This window comes from Giraffa tippelskirchi, chromosome 5 (genome assembly GCF_054371585.1).
Source record: "Giraffa tippelskirchi isolate mGirTip1 chromosome 5, T2T-mGirTip1v1.2.pri, whole genome shotgun sequence".
In the NCBI taxonomy this organism is placed as follows: domain Eukaryota; kingdom Metazoa; phylum Chordata; class Mammalia; order Artiodactyla; family Giraffidae; genus Giraffa; species Giraffa tippelskirchi.
Genome location: NC_137279.1, coordinates 110622107 through 110644806, shown reverse-complemented (window position 1 = coordinate 110644806; position 22700 = coordinate 110622107). Strand labels below are relative to the sequence as shown.

The window sequence follows — 22700 nt, the reverse complement described above, 5'->3', positions numbered from 1 at the left end:
GCTGAAATGTCACCTTTCCATGAAGCTAATCACTCGTTCATTGGCAAATACTTATTAAGCTTTTCTTCTGTGTCAAACACTTTTTAACCATTTCAGTCCATGTCCCATCCTCTCTTGTACACTCAGAAACATATTCCAATCCTCTACTCTACTGTAAACTTCTCGGGGACAGTACCGAGGTGTCATTTTCATATCCCCAATACTGTCTAATAGGGTGCTTCACAGATACTAGGTGCTCAGTAATGTTTGTTGAACTGAATTGGAGGTTTATGCTGTCCATGGTTTTGATATCATTTAGTTTAGTTGAATTCTCCTAAGGTTTTTTTTTTTTCTGTTTAAGTATGCGTGACCAGGAAGAAGTAAAAATAAACTAATGATACTTCTCAGCAGCTCCAAGCCTGTAATTATGGTTAACTCTCAGTTATCCATGCCATTGGAAAAGCAGCGTTGGAGAGAATCCCACATCAGAAGCACAAAAACCTGATTTCCATCAGTCTTTGACATGTATTGTATGATTTTCAAGGAGCTGATTTGCCTTGTTAATTTTGTTTGGCTGATCGGGTTGCTATTTGCATTTATAGTCTCTCAATAATTGGCTGGGTAGCAGGGATGGAAGGGGAGGTGGAGGGCTGTGCTGGGGATAGGAAGTCAGTCCCGAAGGAAATATCAGCTCTATACAACTTCGGAGGCAAGACTGGATGAAGTGAACATCACAGGCACTTGGGGTTTGTCAGCACAGCCCATGGTTTGGCCAGTTTCTCTCAGATGACTGCAAATGTAGAGATGTCCCTGCCCACTACCAGCCCACTCTGGGCCCAGAGTTGGATTTTGTTTAAAGATGATGTAAAGTAAGTAAGTAAAGGTTATGGGATGGAGGGAGGGCTGTGCTTCCAGTCTTGTTGGTAACAGGAGGGTGCCTCGCTGAGCTACCGGGAACCACTGGATGCAAATCAAAGAATATGAGATTTGCAATTTTGCATCGATAGCTAGATAATGCAAGGGGAAAAGTTCCCCTCTTCTCCTTTTGAAGCAAACAAATATCACATGTGGTGATTCAGCAGCTGCATTAGTTGGAGAAAATTGATGCACATTTCATGTGTCAGGGAGCTGAATCCCAGAGAATGGAGCCAGCCTCCCAGAAAATGGTTTCTTTATATAGTTCCATCCATTTATTGTTTGATTGGACTTTCTGTATATTAAATTCAAGCTGTTCTGCTGCTCTTGGGTATTATGATGTGTTGGCTCGGTGGGAAATAATGAAGGTGATGGGATTTTACAGCATCGCATTACAAAGGAGGCGTCCCCAGCCCCATCCATCTCTCCATCAACTAGCTTGTGTGTGAGGTGGCACTTATATTAAAACGATTTTTCTGATTCAGTTTAATGACACTCATTCGAGTCCTGACACCCAGAATATGATTACATGAGCTAGATGCAATCTCCCTCCATCTAGCATGGTCAGCAAAGGCTGAGTTCTCCTCCTTCCCCAACCCTCCCTTCCCACTTACCCATCATTTGCATTGAGCTGGGTGGAGGGAGATGGGGCTTGGGGGGAGGAAGAAGGGAAAGGCTTACATTCTGGTCTGAGAAAAGCAGGCTGGGCAGAGGCAGGAGCACTGGCCTTGCCCTAGGGGTCACGATACATGTAAGTCTTTTGGCTGAGAACTTCGGATGCTTGAAGCTATTGTGGTAACTCCTTCATCCACATCACAAACAAGTCCCCTTTCAAAGCTGGCTTGAATTCACTACTATAGTCTCCAAAAGAGATTGCTAAGGGCCTGGTTCTCACTCCCCAGAAAAGAAAAACTGACTTGCTCATCACAAAGGATGGACACTTAAGATGTGAGTAGAGTGTCAGTTTCCCAGAGGACAGTGGGAGAGGGGACTCACAGAGAAGTCTCTGCTCCTCTTCCTGCCCAGGAGAAGCTTCCAGCCACAAAGGCATGTGGCCAAGAGCCCTGGGGGACTGGGACAGGCACTCCCTCCTGGGTGAGAGAAACAAATCCCCCTGCAGTTACCAAGGGGTTCTGCCCCTCCCCTGGGGAGAGGGAGGGCCAGGCTGCCTTTTATTTACACTATTTTCAGGCAGAATAATTGCTGCTCCTCAGGAAGAATCATGTTTTTGTTTATGGGTGTGTTTAAAGAGGGAAACCCAAACAAAACCAAACACAGGGAGAGAGAGATTGACTTTAAGAGATTCCGGAAGAGAGCTGTGAAATGGACATCAGTATGGAAATTCCTTTCCAAAAATTGTGGCGATTTGAACAGCTGGATCAGAAGACGAATCTAATGTGGTGACCCTGGGGTGAAGAACCCCAAAGGCTGACATTCCACCTGTGGGGATTCATTTCTTCCTCCCCTGCAGCCCCAAAGTGCTCTCTCTGCCTGTGTCAGCAGCTACCAGAGCTGCTGCCTTTGCGACTGGCTGCTCCGTTTCAGTTTCTGAGCCAAGACTGCCCACACAGTGGTGAGCACCTTGGCAGATGCTGGGGAAATTCTGCCTGGGTTGAAGGCAACCTCGGTCAAGTGCACATGCTCCTGCTGATCATCAGTCCAGCCCTGTTCTCAGATGACCATGCTCTAGCTCAGCCTCTGAGGCCTGCCATCCGGTGCCGGAGTCTGGGAGCCACATCACAGGACTTTTACGTAGGCCTCTTCTTGTGAAATGCTTTTCCCAGCAGTGGAAGCCTTTAGGTCTCTGTCTTTCAGGCCCGTCCTCAGCCATGGGAGCTGGTGAAGCTTTCAGCTGGCAGGCTGGCCACAGGACCAGCAAGTGTGTCTTGTGGCCTTGACCTTCAAACGTATACAGAATCTCTCACTTCTCTCCTTTCCACTGTCACCACTAGATCCCAGCCACCCTCATCTCTTGCCCAGATTGCTGTGGTAGCTTCTCTTCTACAATGTATTCACTACCCATTGCCCAGATCCTTTCAAGTGAGTCAGGTCTTCTCAAAACTCTCCAATGACTTTCCATTCCAAGCATACTCATAAAAGGCAGAGGGCCAAGTCCCTGTGATGACCACAGTGATTATGCGGGCCCTGCATGGGCTGCTTTGCACTAACTGTCCCTGCTCTTGGGGCTGGACCATCAGCGCCTTCTTGCCCTTCCAAGAACAGCACACCAAAGCCCCTCCTGCCTGATGGCCTTTGTGTTTGCTGTTCCCTCTGCCTGGAATGTTCTTCCCCAAGAAACCCACATTCTTTCAGGTTCTGTTCAAATTCAGCCTTATCTGAGAGGCCTGTCTTGACCTCCTCACATAAAATAGCAGCTCTCCCTTGCTGCATCCCCTCTCACACGTGGCTCCCCCAATTTATCACATCATGCTTTATTTTTCTCTGCAGCATGCATTACTGCCTGATTGCCTATATGTATGTGTGTATCCATCTATCTCTTTACTGTCTGGTTTTCTCCACTAGAATGTAAGCCCCACAAGATCAGGTGCTGTTTCCTTTGCTGCCATATCCCCAGGGCCTAATAGCTACTCAAGTATCTGTTGAATAAATAACTGAATGGAGGGAAACGTCATGGGTAGGGGGGCTTATCTATGGCACCCTTTCTGCTCCTCCCTGGCCCTGGAGTCTGAGCAAGGAGCCTGAGCAAGGAGCCTGGCCAAGCAGCCAATAGTGATATACATGGGTTGAAACTTCCCTTGCAAGAAAGCCCCAACCCTGCTAGGCGGATATCAGAACTAGAGAATTCCCTCCTTGGCCTCCTCATTTCCACCCACCCACAAACATCCTGTTAAGACAGGACCATATTACTAACAGTCAGATTGCATTTTCACTGGTTCTTACAATGGGCAGGAGATGGTTAACAAGTGAGAAAATTGAAGATGGGTAAGCCAGAGTACACACCTGTTTGGTTGAACATATATATACTGAAGCCTAGTACATATCAGGTCCTGTGCTAGGTATAGATCATAAAGTGATCTTTGAAGCAGATATCTGCCCTTGAGGAACTCATATTCTGGGAAAAAGACATATAAACAAAGTTAATGAAATGTGGCAATTGGCAAGAAAGATGCATGGCAGTGCACATGGGAAGCCTTCCTGGAGGAGACGATGTGGGCTGTTTTGTAGGATGACAGGAGTTAGCCAGACAGGGCAGAGTGAGGGGTAGTCTCTGGAGGTACGGGAAGAATGTGAATAAAAGCCTCTTTTCTGACCCTGCTCTTCCCACCCTCTCTTGTTTTGGTTCAAAAAAAGAGAAATGAGTCTCATTCATTTTGTCTGTACTTCACATAGGGCTGACAAGCAATCATGGCGCCTGTGCATTCTCAGAGCCTATGGTGCTGGCTGATACACAGTAGGCACTCAATAAATGTTGAATGAATGAATGAATGATTCCTTGTTGGGATGCAGGTCTCCACTCTCTCTTAGGAATTTCAGCACCAGAGAACTATTGGTTAAGAAATGTCAAACCAAGAGATCCTGAGGTCATTTATTCCAGTAATTGCACTATAATCAGATCCCCCAGGCAGGGACCCACCACCATCTAGATGGGCACTGTTTGGCCAACACCCCACTCCAAGGCCCTTGGAAGGTAGGAGGAGGGTTGGTGGAACCCCCAGAGGCAGTGGATGATGGTGTAGCCAGAATTTCAGGAAGTGAAGGGTTAACAAAACCCACCTCTGGTTGGTTCCACTGGGGGTGCCTGATCAAGCACCCCATTCTGTGGAGTGCCCATATTGATCTCCCAGGCCTGGCTCCCAGTCTCTGAAACCTCAGGCAGGCCCCTTCCAGGATTAGACTTTAAAGGGAAATGCAAATTACCTGGAGGCTGCTTCGTGCTTGGAAGAAGTAAAAATCGATTCTGTTTTCGTTAAAGTGATTTTTGGACACTGTCAAAAGCTCTCTCATCTCAGGGCACAGGGTGACAGATAGGCTGCCGGTCTCAATTACATAACCAAGCCAACCAGGCAGCATCGGGCCATCTCATTAGAGTGACACTGCTCCGTGCCCTTCCCAAGCCCAATTCCCCCTCCCTAAGATGTCCAAGAGCACTTTATCCCTTCCAGGCCTGGAGCTGGCCCTCGATGGTCCTTGTGGATGCTTGTTCACAAAGCTTCCTTCCCATCTGCCCCATGCCCCACGTGAGCTTCACCCATGGACTGGCTCAGGCAGTCTGCCCAGTGGTGATGTCAAGCAAAGTCAAACAAAATGAAGAGGGAAAATCTGCTTTGAAAAAGTCTATGACATATAATACATTCCCAAACTAGAGGTGCTGGTCTTATTTAACATTGGGAGCTCTGTGTTATCCCTTCCCTCTGTTAACTGAGATAATTGAGGATTTATTTTATTTATAGCGTCAATTATGAGCACAGAAATTAATCCTTTAATGGTGAATTTGGAAGCTCAACTGTCAAGGGGGCACCAGGGAACCCTGGGCTGGGCAAAGGTGTCTTCCCCACAAGCATGGGAGGTGGCCAAGGAAAGCCATCCTCCAGCATTGGTGGCAGCCGGGTTGTTATTGTTCTGTGTGCTCAAGATATTCTGAGAAATTAAATAAATGGGAATAATTGGCTCCAGGAGATCCCTCCCTGGAGGACACCTGAGTAACTCATCAGTGGGTCCTGGGAAAGCAGGCAGAGAGAGATGGCAACCAGAGCCAGGAAGATCAAACTCCTTCACTTGACACATCAGCCCTCGGCTAGTCAGTCAGCAAAGGTACACAGGACAGTCCTTCCAGACTAGAAATAGGAAGCCTGGGAATGTTTGGGTGGGAAGGATCTGGAGACAGGAAGAACCTACTTCTTCCTGCCAGGGATTATTGGAAGCAACCAGACAGAATGTGGAATGTGGCAGAACACTGGCCCTTAGCATCGCACGGCCACTTGGGGTTCAAACACCAGCAAAGAGTAAGCAAAGACAGGCTTTCTAGAATGATCCAACAAGCTTACAAGTAGCCAATGAATGTGCTCAGGACAGAGAGCAGCCAGAGGAGAGGAACAGTTTCCAGGATCTGGTGGGTAAGACCTCCGATAAGAGCAAGAAGACCATCCACAGCATCGCAGATCATCCCAGTGAGGGAGGACCACACACCAGATGAAGGCTGCCTTGCTCTCTCCCTGAGGCCAGGGCTGGGGCAGACACAAATCTTGGGTCCACCCTAGAGAGAGGACAGGTGGGTCTGGAAGGGACTGAGGACAGTATCAGACCAAGCACATGGAAAAGGAGCCCCATTCTCGTTGACTCACCCATTTAAGAGTTTTGTCAAATACCTGCTGTTTGAGTCAAGCAGCGAGCCAGGTGATGGTTCCCACTGCCAACTCAGGTCAAAGTCAAGCAGCCCAATCCACCCGACACTGGTCAGGGTGGATGGGAAGAAAAAGCCTGCTTTCCCATTACTTAATGGAGGTTAAGCAAGACATGACGGAAGGCTTCATTTTTGCTTGTGAGTCTTTCCTTTCTAAGGCTAGACAGCTTGCTGCTTGAGGAAGGGAAGGGTGAAGAGCTCGCAGGGCCCGAAGTCAGGGGGGAGTGTGTGTCTTCCCATGCAGGACTCCTCACTCTCTGGCAGTCCTCTTGCTCTGCCCCTCCCCCACCTCCCAAAAGAAAATGTGAGGCCACGACTGTCCACCCCCTGATGCTAGACTTGACCTTGATCTACACAGCAAAGGCTAAAGGAAATCACTGATCTTCCCAGTGACAGTAAATAGATTTTGCAGTGAAAGCAGCCATTAATTTCCCAGGTAGAACTTAAACTGGCCAGAAGGAAATGTTTTATATACTCATAAATTCCCTGTGTGCCTAGTGAGGTGCCTGTAGTCCTCACCATGCTGACACTTTCTAAAACAGAGATAGGATTAGAATAGACTATGACATCCTGAGGCCATTAAAAAAAAAGAAAAGCTCTGAAGGGCTGATTTCCACCTACAGGCCCTGATGGTACGGGAACAAGTAGAGTGGGAAATGAGAAGAGAAAGGGCCCTGGAGACAGCCAGGCTGGTATTTGAAAAGCATGCTGCCCCTCAGCAGCTATGTGACTACAGATATTTACTTAACCTCTCTGAGCCTCGCCTGCTGCATCTTCAAAGTTGCGTGGAATTTTTCCTACCTTGCAAGGCTGTTGTGAAGACTTAAAGAGATAACATATGCAAAGTGCTCAGCACACTGCTGACACATAGTAGACACACATATGCTGTTATGCTAATAATAAAAAGTAACGGGCAGGTGGCCATTGAAGTTTCCATTGATCTCCTCTGAAATGGCCCCATTTTAACTGTGACACTCATCCGTCTGCCCTGTTTTCTCCCTATGGCAGTCCTGAGGCATCACTCGCGTCATGAGTCCCATCAGGGGGCACTTAAGGGTACTGGACAGTCAGAGTGTAGCCATGGAGGTCCTGGCCATGGAGAAGTCCCCTTCAGGAAAGCAAAAGGGATGGCCAGGTTAGCAGAGAAGCAGCAAATGTACCTCCTTCTCCTAACACAGGGCCAGCTCTCCAGCCCATCTTATCCCTAAATATCCCACCATGCCAGGAAGCCACATCTACCCCCTGAGTCAAGAGAGACAAGGTCAAATGGCCAGACATCCTTACCCACTTTGGGTGGGAGCAGTTAGTGGGAGACTACATGTGTGTTGAAGAGGAAGGAAAGGGCAAAGTGGCCTCTGCCAGATGAATGGAACGCCTCCATCAAATGTGGCCTTCACAAATGGACAACAACACCCCTCACTCTCCCCCTTGCTCCTCCCTTCTGTGTGGCAGAAAGACAAATGTAATCATTTTAAAAGGTCCTGTCACCTGGTCAGTCATTCCCAATAAGCACTATGGAAAAACCGATACCAGCGCCACAGGGTTTCAGCCAGGAAGAAAAAAAATCAAATCACCAGGACGCCACCAACTGAATTGTCAAACACCAAATAAAAAGCTTCATGAATTCTCCATCAGCAATATAATGCTTCCTGGCCTAAGCAAATACAGCCCCAGTGTATGAATTGTGAAGGGATTTTGCTTGAGCCTCAATGACTTTCCATGGCTGAAGCAGCAGCCCCTAAGAAATACGCATCTCCATGAAGCTGCCTTTGCTGGCTCTAATCCTGTTAGGGTGAAGACTGTAATCTGCTTCCTAACCACCCCCCACCCCTCCCCAATCCTCTGATGGAAAGCTTCATATCCCAGCACCATAAATATATTTCGGTGATCTCAACTGGAGAGGGGACCCTGGGGAGATGGAAGAGACAGAATCACCCGTGACCTCACTGAGCACCTTTCCCTCCCACTGATGATATTGTTGCTACTGTGTCTGACCACATGGCCCATCAGACCATCTCACCATTGCCCAGGTAGGCTGAAGGATCATTCCATCACAGAATCAGACTGAGAAAGCAAGACTACAGTGAGAAAAAAACAAATCAGGTGCCTCACTTTGCAGAAAACCCAAGTTCAGAGTCACTTAGAGAAAGTCTGCTCAGAGCTACTGAGCCCTTGAGCATCTGTGGCAGCAAAAAAGAAAAATAAGGCAGAAGAGAAAACAGCCTGCAAATATACTACGAAGGAGAAATGCAGGGAGACTCCAAAAAGAGAGTTTAGCGTCTCCTGTTAATGGAAATCTGTACCCTCCTGACAACTCTCACTGAACTTCTTACAGCATTCTTCCTTCCTGCTGCCCTGTTTTCCTCCTCAAGGCAGCCCTTGCAAGCTCAGGTGCATATAAGAATGCAGCAGTCTTCACTCACTCCTCCCCCACCACACACACATACACAGAATGCATGGCTGAAAAAAGCCATGGTGACAATTTCCCGTGTTTTGTAAAATACATACCCTACTCCTAAAAGAAAACTCAATTCAGAGCATTCATCATCCCCAAATAAATCACTTAGGTGCCTTCCTCTTCTGATTAGCAACTTCCCTTGCTCCTACAACTTGGGGAAGTGACTCCATCCTTTTGTGTCCAGCTCTGATACCATCCACAGTGTCCCCGTCAATCCAACCTCCGCCCTTCTCCAGTCCAGCAGCTCCGACTTACCCCAGTGTTGTCATGGTGACGATGGTGTACCAAAACGAGGCGGGGATGCTTGTGAACTTGCTGGCGGAGGAGCCCTTCTCGGCGTAAAACATCACAGTGGCAAAGATGATGATGGCCATGGTGAGGGAGAAGAGGAGGAAGCCGAGCTCTGAGGCACAGCTCTTCAGCGTGTAGCCCAGGATCCGCAAGCCCTGGGAGTGGCGCGAGAACTTGAAGATCCTGAAGACGCGGAAGACCCGGAGCGTGACGAAGGCACCCGACACGTCCTCGTTGTTGGTCATGACCAGGCCGATGTAGTAGGGCATGATGGCCACAACGTCGATGATACTCATCACGCTGCGGATGAAGCGGTAGCGGCTGGGCGCCGCGAAGAGCCGGAGGAGGTACTCCACCGTGAAGATCATGACGCAGGCTGTGTCCAGGCAAAAGAAGGCCACCGAGTAGCGCTCGCCACACGGCAGCTCCTTGCTCCCGGGCACCGTGCCGCATGGCACCGTCTCCACCACGTTGGTGATGACCGAGACGGCGATGAAGAAGCCAGTCACGTAGTAGAAGACCAAGGCCAGCGTGCTGGTGTGCGGGTTCTCGAAGGCCCGCCACATGGTCTGGCGGAAGCTGAGCGAGGGCATGGACTCCTGGTTGTTCTCCGAGTCGTTGTCGTCCATGAGCCGCTCGGCGTTCTCCCTCTTGCGGTCCTTGTACTCCTCGTAGCAGCAGTCACCGATGATCTCGGGCAGAATGCCGTAGAAAGCCAGCTCGTCGTCGTAGGCGGAGATGCACTCGTAGCGCGGGTAGTGCAGTTTGCCAGTGCGGTAGAAGTTGAGGACGCAGCGGAACACTTCCGGGTCCCGGTCGAAGAAGTACTCCTTGGTGTCCTCGTTGAAGAAGAACTCCTTCTCCGTGCTGCCCAGCAGTGTGTCCGGGTAGCGCTCCAGCGTGGTCCGCCACGTCTGGAACCTCCGCCCGCTCACATTGAGGACGATCAGTTCATCCTGCCGCTTGTTCTTGTCGGCCGGGGCTAGAGGCATGGGGCAGTTGGCCACCGGCATCCACCCGATGGCCGCAGCCCGCGCGAAGGGCAGCCAGGCTGCGACTCCGGCCGCCATGGTGACTCCAGCTCCTGGGCGGCCACTGCTCTGCCACCCCGCACACCAGCTTGCAAGTTAGTTCAGCGACCCCTGGAGACAGGAGGAGAGAGCAGAGAACCGGTGAGTCCCCTGTCTGCGCCCGGGTGGGAGATGGGACACAGGGAAGGGTCATCAGGAAGGGAAACAGCAAACGTCTGGAAGGGAAATGAATGGAACTGAAGTCGCCACAAAAGACAGGGGACTTGATTCCGCACCCGGTCTTGCAGCAATGTGGGATCACCAGATGTTGTTGACTGCCTGACAAATTGTCAAGTTCCAAGAGGGCTCAGGAGCACTTGGAGGGAAAGCCTCTTTAGCAGAAAGATCTGGGTTGACGTGGGTAATAATCAGCTCTGAAAGGTTATGGTGTTATTACGAATTTAAATTGGGAGAGGGTAAATGAGTTCTCATTAAACGAATTTAAAAGTGGGATAAACATGCTAATTTTTATTTCTCTCTTCACCCACTAGGGTAATCAGGAATGGGGTGTGGAGAGGGGAGATCAGGGAAACACATTCTTTCCACTCCTCACTGGTGAGGAGGCTGGGGCTGCCCAGCACTCTGGAAAATTCTCTGAGATGCCAGAACTTGGTGGAGTTCTGTCCCCAAGTTCCATGGAGAAGGCTGACCCTAGTGGCGTGCTACCCTCTGGGACATTCAGCTGGGACATTTGGCAACTGCATGTCCAGTCACACTCTCAGAGCCATAATAGAAAGATGTGGGAGAGGCTGGGAGGCTAGGGTTCCTCCCCCACCTTGTAAAGGACTCTTAGATTCTTGGTTCACCTGCCTTCCAAGCATTGTCCTTCTCCCTCCCAGAGGAAGCTGATCCACACTTACTGCCATCTCCAGACTCCTCGCCTCCCGTCTCCATCTGCCCACCATCCCTAACTCCCTCAGGTTATATAACAATACCCTTTCCCGTGCCAGCCTCTTTCACCTGGCCTCAGAGATTCCTCCGGAGCTGAGCCACCTTGGCCCTTCACTCACCACTCTCTGAACCGGGCTGTGTACACACTTCCCCATCACCTGCATGGATGGAGGGAACAATGGCACGGAGAATTATATTTGGCTTTGGGAAACAGATTTACCTTCCCGAGTCTGGCTTTTTAAAGACAGTAGTGAAATGAGTCTGCAATCCCCAAATGTATACCATCTGTGGGGAGACACGTGGTGACACAGAAACACACGGAACAGCAACGGGAAATTGTTTGGGGTTGACACGCTCATTTTCCCAGATCCTAAACTGATCTCGCAGAGCCAATCCTGACTCAGAATTATTTGGACCCTCTGGAATTCAGCTGGTTTAAATAAATGAGGCAGAGGATGAGTCTTGTAAGGAGATTTGATCTCATCTTTCCTTGTAACCCTGTTTGCTTCTCCTGACTCCCAACTCTAAGTTTTCCAGATTTCTCCCTCCTCTCATTCCTGAGCCATCCCTAGTCTCTGCCACCTGGAGATCTCTGAAACCGGACAGGTGGAAGCTGGGTCTACCTCCTTGCAAAAAGCTGCTCACCTTTTCCTCACAGCATCCTTAACCCCCGGCCTGTCACCTTGGCCATCTTCATCACTGCTGCACCCAAAGATGCAAATAATTGCCAAATAATGAGACAGTAGGTCTCTGCCCTCATAAGGCCCCGTTTCCCTGAGTTCTCTTTCCCATTGGTCTGTTTGTCTCTCATCCCCCCGATCCCCATTTCTCCTGTTCCCAGTAAATCCATCCTGCTCGGGTTAATCTCCCTAAACCAACATCTTCCCATGGTCTACCAAATCAAGTCTGAACTCTTTGGACTGGCATTCTGGCATTTTCACAAATGGATCCTGGTTTATCATTCCAGCCCCATGACCCAGGCACCTATCCTAGATCCTAGATGGGCTCATGCATAATCCTTGGGGGTCTGTCTGTGGGCACTCTTCCTTCTGTTGGGACTATCCTTCCCCTTCACCCAGCCCTCCTATTAGAATCTCCCCTGTGCCTTGCTCTCTCTGTGATGCGTCTTCCTCTCCCCACTCTGAAATTCTCTCCTCCTTTGGGCTCTCGGCACTCTGTTTGCTCCTCTTCCCTAGCACCTATCACCCTCTCGCCTGGGTTCCTGACACTCTCCACGAGTCTTATCATCATGGCCAACATAATTGAGCGCTGACTTTATGCCAGGCACTGCACTGTCTCCAATGGATCAGCTCATGTAATCCTCCCAGCAACCCTAGGAAGAAGAGGTCTGAAATTCAGCAGTTGGCTAGCTGGAAGGGGGAAGGACAGGGACTACAGTCCTGGACAGGCAGTCTGACCCCACACCACATGTCCTGAGATCCTGTGCTACACTGCTTCTCGAGGTCTTCCTGTAAGAAGAATATTAGGTGATGTTTACTGAGGGCTGACTGCCAGCCAGCACAGTGTCGCATGCTTACATGGCATGGACCACTTCAATCCACCCCACCAACACCCATAGCGGGCAGACACCACTGTCGTCCCCATTTTGCAGATGAGGAAGATGAAGCATGAGGAGGTATAACTGGCTGAAGGATGTAATGATTAGGCAGGGAGATTTAAACCCAGGCCGTTTCAATGTGGAGTTCGAGGGGATAGCTGGGCCTCTTCCCTTCTTTCCCCATCCCACACTAAGCTCCTTAAGGGTAAAGGCCACGATGCTTCTATCTTTACATGACAAGTCAGGAGGTAGCGTAGTAGGTGCTCAACCTACCCATGACCCCCAAAGGTGGGCACAATAAAGGACAGGTGGGAATCCAGATTATATAGATGCCAATTGTAATCCATCGATTTTATTCCACACCATCAGGGTTTTCAAGGGTGGGCATTCTCTCTCCACTCAGTAAACTCTGAAGACAGATCTAAATAAAATGAACCCAATTTAAGTGCCTCCGACCCACTGTGGCTCTCAATGGAGTTTTCCCAAGGAGCCGACCTCTACCTCAGTTTCCCCTCTGCATGCTAAGGAGCGTGTTCACAGGACTTTCTGCTTCCTCATGAAGGGAGGTTGATTCAGGTGCCACAGAAGACATTGAGAATGACAATGACATTCCCTCTAAATGTCACCAGTCAGAGAACAGAAAAACAGCGCAGGCCTGATGAGCTCTTGATTACAGGAACTGAGGAAAGAACAGGGGGATCATTTATCCATGGCAATGAGTAATCCACATGCCGCTGATAGAAGATTGGGGAACACATCCCATGCATTTTATATCTTTTTTCAAGAAATGTACCCTTTTAACTCCCTGTATTTCCTTTAGGCTACTAGGAGAATCTGTAGTCCCTAAACACACACTTAGCTAGGTTTTCTGAGGAGCAAGAGAAGTTTGAGAAGAAAGCCTGCAGTTTAAAGATTGGTCACAAGATAATTCCAATTCAGATTTAGCTAACATTTATTGATCACTGACTATGCAGTGGGCACTGGTTTAAGCACTTTTTGCAGCAACAGTTAATTAATCCCACAAAAATCCTATGACATGGCATTTATGCTGACAAGCTTCAGGAAAGGAGCTGAGACTCCTTCAAAGTGACTATGTTCTGTGTATATAGGAGGTGACGATTTTCCAATAGGCTGCTGATCAGTTGGCACTAGTGGTAAAGAACCCGCCTGCTGGTGCAGGAGACATAAGAGACACGGGTTCAATCCCTGGGTGGGGAAGATCCCCTGGAGGAGGAAATGGCAACCCACTCCAGTATTCCTGCCTGGAGAATCCCATGGAAAGAGGAGCCTGGCAGCCTGCAATCCATAGGGTCGCAAAGAGACACAACTGAAGTGACATAGCATGGCAGCATGGCATGGCAGCTCACTGCCAAATGACTTTTTGATCTAGGTGTAGCCAAATACTGAAGGTCCTTCTGAAGACAGCAGGATGCAGGCTCTGCCCACCCCGTCCCCAGGCAGCAGAAAGCATGGGGTCTGGAAGGCCCAGCACTCCCGTTCTAATTCTCACCTGAACTTGTAAAAGCAAGCCACCATTATCCTCTGGGCCTCACAAGCCTCGTCTGTCAAATGAGATAACTGGACAAGAAAGTGACAAGCAGATCTCTAGCTTAAGTAATCCTTGATTCTACTGGATCCAGGACATCAAGCCTGTAGCTCGGGACTCACCAAAAGATCTCTTCCTCACGGTGGCCCCTACAAAGCAAGCAGTAGAGCCTCTGGGTTTGTTGCTGTGGGGATGGAGTTAGTCTGAGCCTCCTTTTAGCAGAGGCACTTCTGGGAATTTCTGATGAGGCTGGTGCCCAGAAAGGGGCACACAACCTGCATTGCTTAGAACTCAAGGCAATCAAAAGCCCAGTTCATTCACAGAACCCCTGGCCACACCCCTGGAGGGAAAAGGAGTCCGAGCTCCAGACCCTGGGCCCTGGACCTCTGACTCTTAATATGCTTGCTTTATCCCAGGATAGAGCTAAGAAAGGCAGGAACTTGGGGGGTTCCCATAGCAAAGAGTAAAAGACCACAGAACCAGCAGGTACCCCCCTAACACTCTGCTTTGGCTAGGTATGCAGTTGTATACCCTGAGAAAGTGGAGCCCTCCCACTTCCATTCTGCCAGTGCTGTTTCACCCTGACTCCCAAGCCTCACTCCCTGGTACCTGCTGCTGCCAAGCTGAATCCCATCACTTTACCGTCCCCTCCCCATGCCAATCTCCTCTTCTCCAAAGTCTCTGGGTATTTTACAAACTACTCTCAGATGAATAATTGAGAACTGGGGAAGGAAAAACAGTCCCTCTCTGTCTATCATAAAAGCCTCTGGTCCCACAGTCGAACTTTTATCCCATGTATTAATCTAGGACAGTCTTCCCAAAGAAGGCCAGGCTGCTCTGAAGCTTCAAGCCCTGTCCCCTTGGTAAAAGGTACCAAAATGGGAGGAATCACCCCATTGTTACTTCTGTGTGTGTGAAAGAGAGTTTGGAAGTGGAGGAAAAGTGTCCCATGCCTGTGGCCATGCAAGCCATACCCTCCATACAACCCTGCAGGCTTTACCCAGCTCAAGCAGGGCTTCTCCAAGACCCTCACCACAACACTCGCCCTCTGATAGGCACCAACGCCTCCTGGAGCCGACCTGGGTATGAATTCCTGCAACAGGCACCACAGTGCGGCCCCATTTCCAGCCAATAGCACTGCACAGGCCTCAAATGCCAAGGTTTTACTAGGACGTGGACGCCTTACAAATGAAAAATCTGAAGCTATTTTTGTTTTTGGCAGAAGATTTTGAAAGATGGGGGTGGGGGGAGGATGGGGAAGAGACATTTGAAACAGGTGAGTGCTGAAATGACACAGGCGGAAAAAAAAAATCCTAGAAAAGGGAAACACATTCCCCCTGCTGTAAACAAGCAGCCCTGTCAGCCAGCTTCTGTGGCGGAGATAGAGAGCCCAACGTGGGCAAAGTGAGCAGACCACCTGTCCTGAGGACTGACACTTAACCTGAGCACAGGCACGAGGCAATGAAAACATCATGTCACCAAGGTCTACCCTTCAGTGACCTCGACAGAGAACTGGGTATGGAGAGTCTCTTGAAACTTTTACTTTCCACAATTTTTCACGCAGCCCAGAATGGAGCCAGTCTGGGAGTGGAGGGTCCTGACAACCCAGGGGGCGTCCTCCTGTGCCCACAGGGTTTGGGTAAGCAGCCATGAAATTGGCAGGGTGCCGAGATGGTGATCGTTGGGATCCAGGCCTGGGACACACACAGAGATCCTCTTCTCCTGCAGTGCCTCTCCTAGGCTGGCCAGGGCACTTTTCTGAACACTTGATTTTTTCTCCAGTCTCTTAAACAGCGAAAGGGAGCAAGCCACTAATCTTTCTTCCTCTGGGGGTCCCTTGTGCTCTTGCGTTTTGTTGCATTCCAGTAGAGACAGGGGAAAATAAACACATCTATTCCAGCCCCTGTGCCAACGTGTCCACATGGGAAAAAGGTACACATGCTTTGCACTGAATTCCTGCTGGCCCAGGCCCCCTTTCTACAGACATTAAATGTCCGGGTTCCCTTGAAGTGATGGTAAATAAGGCATAAATTTAACCATCTCTGTTACATTCATGCAAAATACCATCACGAACCACATAGAACCAGGTCTTGAAACGATTGCCTTGTACCTAGGATCGGGAGAAAGTTTAGGCACCCTCTCCCAAGAAATATAACCGAGTCTTCTCTTTGCTATAAGATTCCAGGTTCAGAACCTCAGCCTGTTGCTGACATATCACCGCTGCCCGGGATAAGAGCAGAACATCCTGGACTCGATTCAAATGTCAACACTAAGCAAGTGCAGGAATTTAGTTGATTCTAGGTAACTTCTCTGCCCAGTCCCCTTCCGCACCTCATTCCCAGTGTAAACATCTCGCAAAGTGAGTCTTTCCAGGGGCCTCCCCCCGGGCCACTCTGGCCCCTGGTGTTGCTCAGAGACCCTTCCCAGAGCTCGCCGGGGGCAAGCGGCGTCGGGCAGGACCAGATGTGCGTGCCCCCAGCCTGTGGTAGGCACACCGCCCGATCGCCCGGCTGAAGAACTTTGTAAAGCGCCCCAAACCGCTCCCCGCTTCCACCCTCAGCCATTTCTCTCCTTCTCCCCTCAGAAAGAGCGGGGGACCCAGCGAGCCGTCGCCACCTGCCGCCGGATCCCGGGGCGCTGCCTCTGGCACCCCGGAGGGAAGGCAGGCCAATGGAAGGAGGGCAGAGGTTCACACCCCCACCTCCAAACCTCACAGCGCCTAGCTGCCCGGAGGTGGCTCCGCAGCCCGCGGGAACCGACGCCTCCGGGCCGGCTGCCTGCTCCCCCACGGCGCCAGCCCCACCCCCAATCCTTCCGGCGCCCCAGCGCCCACCCACCCGGGTGCGGGAGTGGGAGGGTGCCGCGTGGGCAGCCAGAGCAACAGGCGTGGGAGCAGCGCTGAGTGCACTTCCTGGCTCCAAAACGCTCGGTCGCGTCCCTCTTACCTTCGGCGAAGCAAGCCCCAGGCCCCGCACCCCGCGCCCCGCGCGCGCGAGGAAGCTGCCGCCGGGAGCCGGGGGCCGCGGAGGCGCAGAGCACCCAGCAGCGCGGGGAAGCGCCCAGCGGCCGCCGCTCGCACCTCTCCTCCTCGCGAGCCAAGTCTCTCCTTCCCTTCTTCGCTCGATCCGTTAGTGCGTCCGTCTGTCCGTGGGGCCCTCCCTCCCCCGTCGCCGCCGCCGCCGCCGCGGCCGCCGTCGCTCCAGCCCCGGCTCGGCAGCGCGTCCCCTCCCCGCCTCGCCGCTCCGCTCGCGGGCTCGCGGGCTCGCGGGCTCCCTCGCTCGCGCCCTGCCCCCGCCGCTGCCGGCGCCGCGCGGAGCGGAGCCCGGCGGGGCCACCGGCTGCCTGGCGAGGTCCCTCTTCCGAAGGGGGAGGCGATGGGGGCGCGGCGCGGGCGGGGCGGAGAGGAGAGTCCGGGGGAGGCGGCGAGGCTGGGCCCTTGCCTCCCGACTGATCCCCGGCGACCAAGCGGCTCCAGGCCGGGCCCGAGAGCGCGGAGGGAGAGACGAGGAGGACCCGGAGGCTCGCCGCGAGAGGGTGCCCAGGGCGAGGGCGTGCTAGGGGGAGTGACTCCCCGCGCGAGGGTGTGTGTGTGTGCGTGTGTGTGTGTGTATGTGTGTGTGTAGAGGGGCGCGCGCGTGAGCCAGAGTGGGGGGCAGGGAGACGAGGCAGAGCCTGGTGCGTCTCCCCGGGCCAGTGGAGGAATCCTAGGGTGTGCCTGGAGGTGGCGGAGTGTGCCGACGCGGATGTGGGCGCGTGTGCCAGCGAGGGTGGGCACGGGGGTGAGTGTGGCAAGGTGAGCTCGGCCTGGGCGTGGAGGCGGAGCGGGGAGTAGGCGTGAGTGTGAGCTCGGAGGCGTGTGTGCTGGGGACTCGGGGAGAGGTGACAGGAGCGTCGCTGTGTGCGCGCGTGGGGTGTGTGTGGACCCAGCTGGGTGTCTGTTTCTCACCGACTGTCCACGCGGCATCGGCACTTGCCTGCGGCCGAGCCCTGCCACCTGGGGAGGTGGAGTCCGTCACCGCGCAAGCTTCGTAGCTCGCCGCGGCCGTGAGCTTGTTGTGCCGGGGCTGGAGAGGTCCCGGGGGGACACACAATGCCCTTGCCCCACGTAAGAGCCGCTCTTCTTCCGGAGCGCAAGGGGCACGACCCGAAGGTAGGGATTCGCCCTCCTATCCTTCCACGTGGACTCAGTACCTAGACCCCAAAGTCTGGACTTGGGAGCGTGAACTCTCAATCCGAGTCCGCCCGGTCCCTCGATCCCTCTCCGGAGCCCAAGGATCCCCACTGCCCAGTGGCTCGGCCCAGGATGGGGAGCGGGCAGTCAGCAAGTGCCCAAGAGGTCGGGCGGATGGAGCCCGGGAGCATCCCAAGAGAGTGGTATACGGCCCAGACTCCCACACTCTCGGCCTCCGTTCGCAGAGGGTTCAGTCCTCGCGAACGGTGCCGACGCGAGCGGCTCCAGCTGTCCCCGCGTCCAGAATTCCGAGATCTCGGCCTGGATGCCTGGAATCGCCTGGCGCTCCAGAAGCGAGGCGGCTCCGTGCCTCAGCAGGGACCGAAACGGAGAGCTTGAGCGACCACAGTTCTGGGTGTGAAACAGAGACCGAGGGAAAAGCAGAGTGCGGTGAAGGGGCGGGCGTGCTTGAAGGGGGCTGGCAAGGACCTCTCCGAGTCCAAACGAGGCTTCTGGCTTTTATGAGAACCCTTAGCCCTGTTCGAGATTAAGAGGTGAGGTGAGTCATGGTGGCCTGAGCCCCAGCGGGCTCCTGGCTGGCTCGGAAGCCCTCATTCACCCATTCGTCCCACTCCCCGCAAAGCCCCCTTCAGCTTGTCTGTCTGAAAGGTGTACAGTTGGCCCTTGAAGAGCTAGGCGTGGGCTCTATTAGCATTTGCCAGGAGCCCCAGGAGCGGTGAGGGATTTGCATAGTTATTTGCATACAGTAATAATGATTAACAACAGTGCCACTCCCTGGCAGACGGGGGAAGAATTCGGGGAAGGTCCTGGCTCTGCTCCTACCTCCTTCCTCCCATTCCTGGGGAAGAGCTCATTTTCTCACAACTGCTGTGACCCCGGGAGTTCTCAGACTCTGGGTGGGCAGGTCTGGGGAGAGACAGTTTCCTTCAGCCATTCACCCCCTTGTCCAATTTGGGAAGAGTTAAAACTCAGTGCTTTTCTTCTTGGGGCTTCCCAGGTGGCGCTAGTGGTAAAGAACCCTCCTGCCAATGTGAGAGACCTAAGAGATTGGGGTTCAATTCCTGGGTCAGAAAGATCCCCTGGATGAGGGCATGGCAACCCACTCCAGTATTCTGTCCTGTAGAATCCCATAGACAGAGGAGCCTGGTGGGCTACAACCCAGGGTCGTGAAGAGTTGGACAGGATTGAAGCAACTTAGCACGCACGCATTTTATTTCTGCCCAGATTTGAACTCTTGTGCATTCCCATCTTTGTTTTGCATCTTGCAGGTAGCTCTGGAGCTGGGTCTGCCCCAAAGCTTGGAGGTTTCCAGGAACAGTTAGGTGGGAGCATCTTCCTCCTCCAGAGAGATATACTTGTGGGACAACTGTGCTCTCCTGTGCCTAGTCAGCCCTGTTTGAAGACAGGACACTGATTCAGGACAACCCCACCCCCGCCGGACCCTGCCTTGCAACACACACACACCTCTGGACCCATTCCTCCCAAGTTCACATCTCATCATTTAAGTGAAGTAGCTGTAGACTGTATTCTCCTTTCTGTTGAGAAGATCTAGAGGAAAATATAAAAGACAGATTTCTAGTCTAGGCCAGTGTGGTTGTTACTTACCAGCTCTTCTCACAACCAGGTGACCTGGAAAATGAGAGAGAGAGAGAGAGAGAGAGTAAGTGATGGGCAGAAGAGAGGCCCCTTGACTCCAGCAGCTGAAGGAGCCACTGCCTGGAGATGCTTCCCTCGCCTGCGCTCCATGCCCTCCATTGCATCTTTCCAGCACTGCCTGGCCTCACCTTTCCCCTCTCTGCCTCTGGCCTGGCCTGGCCAGGATTCTCGCTTGCATTTCCCCCATGATACGGCCGCTTTTCCTTTAACTCTCAGCTTCTATTTAAAAAGCTAATTTGGGAGCTTGTCGATGCTCCCAATTCAGATATTCTAAATAGGAACTGAAAGTTAGGAGCTGCCAGGGCACTAGAATTCCTTCCCTTGCCACCGGCACAGCTAAGGCATTTGTTCAGTCAATCCACTGGCCATGGCCGTGTGTGTGTGTGTGTGTGTGTGTGTGTGTGTGTGTGTGTGTATGTGCGCGTGTGTGTGTGTGTGTGAGAGAGAGAGAGCACACATGTGACTTCAGGGCGTACTTCAGGCTATCTTTTCTATTTAAAGACGGCGCTCCTATGGACGACTATGCTCTGTATGTGTGTCCTTTCCAAGCTGTGCACACATGAGGAGTCTTCTTTAGTCCCTTCACTCTGGCTGCTGTTTGCAGAGCTTGTCATTGTGTGGACTGTGGGGGTAAGAGGCTGCCCCACCAAGTCTGCAGCCTCCAAGTTTGCTGACTTGCTGGAGCTGGTGTCTGCTTGGGAATTTCCCAGGGCTGCTCTGCTCAGGTTTGCTCTTAGAAGCTGTGCCTTTGAGTGTCCATAAGGGTTGCTTCTACCCTCATTGCTTGTGGCTGGACTACTTCACCAATCTTCCCCTTGATGAGGCAGGAATTTGGAGGGTGGAACTATACCTCTGAGGGTTGCTGGCTTTCCATATTCAGGTATATATGTATATATTCTATATTATATATATTCTATATATTATATACATTCTATATATTATATATATTCTATATTCAGCTGTGTATCTTGGAGGTAAATAAACTGACTTTGAAGTTAGACTGCCTGAGTTTGACCCTGCCTCCGCTGTTTACCTCCTGTGTGATCTTGGGGAAGCTACTGAACCTCTCTGTGCCTTGATTGCCTCATCTTTAAAATAGTAATGTGCCCGCGTGATAAGTCATTTCAGGAGATGCAGGAGGTGTAAGAGATGCGGGTTCGACCCCTGGGTCAGGAAGATTCCATGGAGGAGGGCATTGGCAGGAGGGTTCTTTACCTACACTAGCACCACCTGGAAAGCACAAAATAGTAATACATAGAACTATCTACCTTACAGGGTCTGGTGAAGATGAACAATTCTCACAGGTAAAGCACTTAGAAGGGTGCCCGGAACATAGGAATGGTAATATAACTGGTGCTTGTCTTTGCTGTTCAGGGCAGGAGTGGTGTCAGCAGGAAGTGTGAGGAAATCTGCCTGGAGAGGAAGGTAGAGGGACTGGACCATACACAAGACAGACAGACACACACCTCTGTGCATATAATGATAACAATGCCAGGCCACGGCTGGGGATGGGTCAAGTTCACCTGGATGAAGTGGTTGTTTTCCAGCCCCAAAGAGGGAGACCTCTGATGAGGAATAGAGGAAGTGCCACAGGAATAGGGATAAGGCAGGGGCTGGATCATGTCAGAAGCCCATGGAGCATGTCCCAGGGGAAGTTTATGCTGGAGGAGTAAGTAAGGATGCTAGATACCCATGTGGATGCAGCTTTATGAAGGCAAAGTTGCAGTGAGGGACTGCAGTAGGGGCCTCTTAGTAGGGGCCCTTCATTTTCACTGAGTCTCCTTTGGGCTTGGGAGTTCTCTGGCTCTGAACATGCCATTGCCTCCTATTCCTTATTCCCACAGCTGGGCATAGGAGAATTTACTCAGGGCCATCAGAATTTATTTACTCCAGTCCCTGAGCAGCTAGTCAAGGTACAGAGAGGTTAAGTGGCTTCTTCCAGGGTCCCCCAACAGGAGTATATGTGTGCTAAGTCGCTTCAGTCATGTCTGACTCTTTGCAACCCCATGGACTGTAGCCCACCAGGCTCCTCTGTCCATGGGATTCTCCAGGCATGAATACTGGGGTGGATTGCAACGCCCTCTTCCAGGGGATCCTCCTGCTCCAGGGATCGAACCCACATTTTCGGTATCTCCTGCATTGGCAAGTGGGTTCTTTACCACTTGTGCCACCTGGGAAGCCCCACTAACAGGAGGGGGAGCTCTAAATGCCCAGGCCTAGGAAGGCCATCCAAGGGGTCCAAAGTAGCGTTGCAAATCCTTGGATTGTATAAGGCTTAACATATCAGCCTTAAGTTGAGGAGCCAACATGTTCTGGACTCCTTGCAAGGTCTGTACCACAGATATTACTGCCTGTGCCCCCTTCTTATGAGGAGGACACAGGCAATGGATGGAAAAAAAAAACTACTCATCTGTTCAGTCTTTGCTGGTGACAATTTGAAGGAGGGTGGGTAGAGGCTGAAGGTACAGATCACAGATGCAGGGACTGTTCTCTTCTTCCCTGGTGATTCCTTCTGCTTGTGTGCTGATGTTTCCCAGGGCTCTGTCCTTTGTCTTCTCTGCTTCTTCATCTGCCCTTTTCCCTGGAGAGTTGATGGGAGTCCCTGATTTCAAGCTCATTCAGGTGCTGACCGTTCCTTCCTGAACTCTCCCTGACCACTAATTATGTACCATGGATCTGTATCCTTGTACACAGGCACTCCTCTGCGTCATCTCATCACTCCCCTTCAGTCTTCTCCAAAAGATCATTTCCTCTCAAACACCCTGTTCCAATTGTTTCATCT

General features: G+C 51.7%; 1 protein-coding gene across 2 annotated transcripts in view; it reads right to left on the bottom strand.

Moving 5' to 3' along the window:
• Window positions 1-17242, bottom strand: part of KCND3 (potassium voltage-gated channel subfamily D member 3) — a 224069-nt gene extending 206827 nt beyond the window's left edge. Inside the window, exons 1-2 of one of the 2 annotated variants that reach the window (XM_081492697.1) lie at window positions 17016-17242; window positions 8970-10147 (exon numbers count right to left, since the gene is read on the bottom strand). In XM_081492697.1, coding sequence (XP_081348823.1) covers window positions 8970-10075 — 1106 coding nt within the window. In that variant the 5' untranslated portion in view covers window positions 10076-10147; window positions 17016-17242. Of the gene's footprint in view, window positions 1-8969; window positions 10148-11611; window positions 12044-17015 lie in introns of those variants that run through there. The other variant, XM_081492696.1, reaches the window with a different exon arrangement.
• Between the last annotated feature and the right edge of the window lie 5458 nt (window positions 17243-22700).